This window comes from Erpetoichthys calabaricus, chromosome 12 (assembly GCF_900747795.2).
Source record: "Erpetoichthys calabaricus chromosome 12, fErpCal1.3, whole genome shotgun sequence".
In the NCBI taxonomy this organism is placed as follows: domain Eukaryota; kingdom Metazoa; phylum Chordata; class Cladistia; order Polypteriformes; family Polypteridae; genus Erpetoichthys; species Erpetoichthys calabaricus.
The window spans coordinates 3,787,704-3,793,829 of NC_041405.2; the positions used below are offsets into that span (position 1 = coordinate 3,787,704).

General features: G+C 45.4%; 1 protein-coding gene across 1 annotated transcript; it reads right to left on the reverse strand.

Annotated features, from left to right (window-relative positions):
- vkorc1 (vitamin K epoxide reductase complex, subunit 1) lies at window positions 1-6,126 on the reverse strand. The gene is made up of 3 exons (XM_028814903.2): window positions 5,814-6,126; window positions 699-808; window positions 1-597 (listed from the first exon to the last, which is right to left on the reverse strand). Exons 1-3 carry the CDS (start codon window positions 6,002-6,004, stop codon window positions 383-385), a joined length of 516 nt encoding a protein of 171 aa, XP_028670736.1. The 5' UTR covers window positions 6,005-6,126; the 3' UTR covers window positions 1-382.

The window sequence follows — 6,126 nt, forward strand, 5'->3', positions numbered from 1 at the left end:
TCCGTCCCGCTGGGAACTAGTTTATTTATCAGGAATTACTAGAAAAGCTCCATTTTCCTCGGAGGGGAGAGACCTACGTGATCTCCAAAGGAAGGTGGTCAGTCCGGACATGAGCCAGACGATCTTTGTGCAGTCGTCAAAGTGTCTGGGCGACCTCAGATTCCTAGGTGTCGGCTTTGCCCCCTTAAGATCTGCTGACCCCAGTATGGCTGTTGCAGGTTCCCGATGCCAGTCCTGAACAAGTGAGGGTCCCTTTACAAAGTTCACCCATTTCTTTATACTTCACAATTTCTCTTTTCCATAAAAATCAGAACTCATCCAACCCCACAGTCCTAGAAGAGAAGCACAAAGTAGCCCCCGGGCCCCCAAGGCAGTTTGGGGGTTAGCTGCGCTTGTCCTTTGTCATTGCACTAAGTGCCCGCCTCCGTGCCACGTTCACAAACAGCAGGGCGAAGTTGATGACATAGGTGCTGATGCAGACCACGCAGAAGTCATGCAGGACGTAGAAGAGGATGTAAGCCAAGTAGAGGGAGCCGACAATAGACACCAAGGAGGTGGCAATTAGGGTCACGGCAGCCTTGGTGTTCATGGAATATCCTGCAGCACAAAACAAACATCAAGAATTAGAAAACTGCATGGCCAGGGCACTGGTGTGGGTAAGACAATCAGCTGAGCAAACAAAACGGGGTGACACTTACCGAGTGCTAGCTGCAGCAGGTAGAAGATCACTCCTAACACACTGTTGGGCTGGTTCAGGGGGCTCTCCCGACCCACAAAATGCTCCACAAGGCCAAAGCCACGGCCCCACCTGCACAAGACACAAAACGGTGAATACGTAAGCAAAGATGTAAAGCACCTCAACACAACAAGGGGGCCAGGGTGCCATCATACCCGCTAATCCAAATTCTCCTTACATCCAGAACAGCATCACCAATGACCCCAATAGACACTGTGCGCCCCCTCCGACGCAACCAGCCATTCTTCTTGGCAGCCAATAAAACCAGAAGCATCTACCCCAACTTTAAATCGGCCACTGCTCTCCTCCATTTTTACTTTATTTTTAAAAATGTGGCAGAGGTGGGGGGGCAGCCTTTTGGCATTTCTTTCATCCAACCACAGAACTGCAATGTCAAGTAGACGCTCATTAAATAAGAGACGGGGCCCACCTGGTGGAGAGAAGGTGATTTGAACAACCAAAGATGAGCGCACCCTTGGGGTCAGCGTGAAGAGGGAAGGATGGGTGGAGGCCACACTGTGAGAAATGGAGGGCAGCCCAAAGATCTGCTGTACACCTGACCCCCCCCCAAAACACACACACACTTTAACAATCAAACCAGACCGGCTTGTGGCGTAGCTGTGAGATGAAGGAGGGCTGTCTGGTGACTTTCTGCTTTATGGTGGCACAGTTCTTAGCACTGTTCCAAATTAATGGGCCTGAATCCCGGCCTGGGTTACTGTCTGCGTGGAGTCTACACGTTCTCCACACGTCCCCCTGGCTTTCTCTCTGGGTGGTCTGGTTTTACGCCCTGGCTTACCAGCAGAAAAATATGTTCTGACATTTCTCAGGTTGAGGAATCCAGACATTTGGAGGTAAGATAGTTCTGTGCACTAATAAATGGGAACAGTGGGCATGATGGCCTGGGGCTGCCGTAGTATCCCCCCAGAAGAGCTGAAGAAGGTCGCAGGCAAAAGGGTCCTCTCTGTTTAGACCGCTGCCCATGTGACCCGGACTGGATAAGCAGTAGAGAATGGATGGATGGATGGAGTGGCAACATGCTGCACGTGGAACACTAATCGTGTTAATTTAAATTTATTTTGTATTCATTTTGTTAATAAATAAATACGAGTATTTGCTAAACTATTCCACCGTGTTTCATTACTAAAGTAGCTGTTTGTTCTGTTATCTGTCTTTTGGTCTGGAATCCCTGACTGATAATTGAGGTTTTACTGCATTTTTAATTCATTTTTTCCTGCATCTCTTTGTGGTTATAAGCACTGTTGGTGTAACACATTAAAAATAACGTGTCTTACATAGTCGGATATTAAGCAACCTCACTAAATATTTATTTCATTGAAATGTTACTACTCATTACTGTTGTATTATTACTTATTTTTTCTTTTTTCTTGTTTTATTATTTATTTTCTTTTTCTTTTAATCATTTTCTTTTTATTTATACTTATTTTATTGAAATATCACTACTTAAAAAAACACCAACGGATATGCATTACTGCAAGGCTGGATTAAGATCCCCATAAGCCCAGGATGGACTTCTGCAGAGATGGCTGTTCTTCTGACAAGTCGTCCCATTTCAGCAGAGGCCTTCTGAAACTGTCAGAGTGACCACTAGGTTCTAGGTCATCCCAACCTTTACGTTCTAGATTACCCCTCAACCATTAGGTTCTAGGCCTCTTTCCAGCCATTAGGTTCTATATCACATCCTAACCATTGGGTCTAGGTTATCTCTGGTCACTATGTTCCAGGTCACCCCTCAACATATATGTTCTAGGTGTGTCCCAGTCTATATATCATATTGGGTTCTAGGCTAAATTCCAGCATTTGGGTTCTAGGTCTCATGCTGGCCAATGTGGGCTGTGTTTTCTTTCGCTAAATGGGTTCTAGGTCTCATCTTGTCATTAGGTTCCCAGTTGCCCCTTTACCATTAGGTTTTAGGTCTAGTCCCAATCATTCAACTCTAGGTCTTTTCCCAACCATTATGTTCTAGATCATACACCCCCATCAGTGGGTTCTAAGTCACATCCCAGCCATTGTGTTCTTACTCTTGTCTCCATCATTATGTTCTAGGTTTATCCCAATCATTAGGTTCTAGGTTGCCTTATGTCCATTAGGTTCTCATCGCCTCCTCCTTTTCATTAGGTTGTAGGTCGCCTTCTGTCCATTAGGTTCCAAGTCACTCCGGCTGGACAGCCAACTCTAGGAAGAGTTCCTTCGACTTCAGATTCTACCATTTCTCAATTTTCCTTGGAACACTCAGAGCTTTAGAAATGGTTTTAAGCCCCCTTGCCCCAATCTGTGCCTCACCACAATTTGGTCGCACAGGTCCACAGAGAGTTCCTCAGACTTGACGGCTTGGTTCCTGTCCCGATATGCAGTGTGACTTGTGGGCCCTTCTACATACAGCTACAATACGTGTGCCTTCCTAAACAATGTCCAAGCAATTCAGTTTGCTACTGGTGGACTCCAGTCAAGTTCTAGACACATCTCAAGGAGAATTAGAGCAGATAGGATGCACTGGACCCTAATTTGGAGTGTCCCGGAAAATGTTCTAAATATTTATATGAATGAGAGATTTTAGTGTTTTGATTTTTAATAAATGTGCATACCTTTCTGAAAATGTGCTTTCACTTTGTCATTATAGATTATTGAGTGAAGCATGGTGGACAGGGAGACTGCTCAGAACTGAGGGAAGGATGGATGCAGCCAAGCACTGGGAGATCCTTGAAGAAAACCTGAGTGTACACCACCTCAGACTGGCGCAACTGTTCACCTTTCAGCATGAGGGTAAGGCAAGGCATACGGCCAAGACAGTGTTGGCGTGGCTTCAGGACAAGTCTTTGGGAGTCCTGGAGTGGCCCAGCCAAACCCCTTAGAACACGTGTGGACAGACCTGGAGATAGAAGTTAACAGATGTTTCCCATCCAGTCTAACAAAGCTTGAGATGATCAGCCAGGAACAGTGGGATGTAAATGGCCCAAATCCAGGTGTGCAAAGCTCCTAGAGACTTAGCAAAGAAGCTCAAAACTGGGAATTGCTGCCAAAGGGGCTTCGAGAAAATTCTGAATTAAGTCCGAATGTTCCTATGAATGAGAGATTTCAGTTTTTGATTTTTTAATGAATTTGAAAACCTTTGTGAAAATAGGTTCTCATTTTGTCATTATGGGTTATTGAATGAAGCAGCAGCAGGGATAGGAAGGCTGGTTGGAATTGAGGAAACGGTGAGTATATCCAAATACAGAGAGGTCCTTGGAAAAAAAACCTGCTCAAGGGTGCACGCCACTTCAGACTGTGGCCACGGGTCACCTTTCAGCATGACAGCAATAGGAGAGGCAAGACAATGCCAGAGTGACAGGGTCTCTGAGTGTCCATGAGTGGCCCAGCCAAAACCCCTTAGAACATGTGCAGAGACCTGAAGATGGCAGTTTCCAGATTGCTTCACATACAATCTTTAACAGTGCTTTTGAGGGGATCTGCCTGGAAAACTGAAATAAACTGCCCAAATGCAGGTGTGCAAAGCTCGTAGAGAGTTTGCAAATAAGCTGAAACTTGGAATTGTTGTTAAAGGGTCTTTTGACCAGAGTGCTGAATTAACTGAATGTTATTATGAAAGAGAAATTTCAGATTTTTTTTATTTTGAATAAATTTGAAAACCTTTTCTGAAAGCATGTTTTCATTTTGATAGATAGATAGATAGATAGATAGATAGATAGATAGATAGATAGATAGATAGATAGATAGATAGATACTTTATTAATCCCAAGGGGAAATTCACAATTTTTTGTCATTATTGGATGGACTAATGGTGTAAAGAAACGGCCAACGTATTCAGTTAAAATTATTTTAAAAACACTATCAAGTGTGCAGAACGTGAAGGCGTCTGAACACTTCTCTGGATCCGCCTTAAAACACTGATTTCCTGCCTTGAGGCTGATGCTCCCAGGACAAGTTCTGACTTCTCCTAAACAGTGCATTCAATTAAGAATGTTAATATTAATATCACTTCACCTAACACACTTGTTACAAATCGCCAGTTCGACACAAGAAAGCCACAAGTGGACCTTTTTAAAAAAATGAGGCACAACAATTACAATGTATCCACGATGGACTGTAAAACGCGCATGTCACCACGCACTGGCCACACTTCAATGACCCGAGGTCTGCTCTCATTCGCCGAGCCACTACAGCTAGTCGGTGTCCAACGACGTGTGTACAGCCAGACAAAGTGCCACGTTGCGTTGCGCGGCCCCTTGGCGAAAACGACCCTTCGTGCTTTTGTATGGAGAGTTTTACACTGTGACCTTTCTCTGAAAGCGCTTAAATATGTCCCAACTCTGAATGCCACACCGGTGAACTGAGACATCAATCACAAACAACCTACACGGTATTTATCACTTTTCACGGTGACGAAGATGATGAACCAAGAATTTGGACGACCACGTGTAAAATGAAAGAAAAAAAGTCGGGTTACTGCACGACACACTGCGTGAAGTTTCACTTTTCGAACGTCTCGAAAACAGGAACACGAATTGCGTGCAAACCGTGACAGCCACTGAAAAGATGTACCGGGGGTCAGCGACTGTCGTGGCAGTAATGAGGAGAACGCAGGGAGGGGCGCTGGTGATCTGTCACTGGCCCCACTGCACATTCACACGGAGCTTCAAACGACCACAGCACAGCAAATATGTGACGGTAAAAAAAAAAAAATCACAAACCCAAAACAAGCGCCACGTCGCATGAGGGGCTGCTGGCCAACCGATCACGCTTTCTAAGCATAATAACATGGACTGAACAATCAGGGAATCGTTCTATGGAATATTTTCTAGTAAACAGTTGTTCAAAGTCCAAAGCATAGTCGACACACGTATTCATTTTTTTACCGACATACTCCGACACTGACGTGCCACGCAGGTCACGCATCATTCACACACTGAGCGCGAACGCTAAAAATGTGGCAAGCGGCGACACGGAGTGCAAGTCAATGGTGACACCGTGGGCACGACGGAGGTGTCCTACGCTCTGAATCCTCTCACTCTGCTGCACTGCCTCACTCCCCGCCCCACTCCCCCTCATATCATACCTGGAGGTGAAAACTTTGGAGCAGCTGACGGATGAACTGAAATCACACATGGCTTGGTAGCTGGCATCCCTTTCCTTAGACGTTTCAACATGATACGCGTAGATTGAGAGCCCGACTCCTATTACGCAAAGGAAAAGTCTGCAAAACCGTTCCCAGGAAGGTACCCCTCTGGCTTTCTTCTTGGACCCCATAGTCGACTGTCTGCTCAGGTTAAAATCCTCTAGACCTGTGAACCACTCGCCTCCTCTTTAAAAGAAACGAAGGGAAACCCTGACGTGTTGCAAAACCATCGCCGATGTCCTGCTCATCTTGG

Bases quoted from the DNA above. Each gene is read 5' to 3' on its own strand.
- vkorc1 (XM_028814903.2), bottom strand. From the start codon at position 6,004: ATGGGGTCCAAGAAGAAAGCCAGAGGGGTACCTTCCTGGGAACGGTTT. The intron at 809-5,813 runs GTATGATATGAG...TGTCTTGTGCAG, and splicing joins TCCAAAGTTTTCACCTCCAG to GTGGGGCCGTGGCTTTGGCC. The intron at 598-698 runs GTAAGTGTCACC...TTTGTGCTGCAG, and splicing joins CCTGCTGCAGCTAGCACTCG to GATATTCCATGAACACCAAG.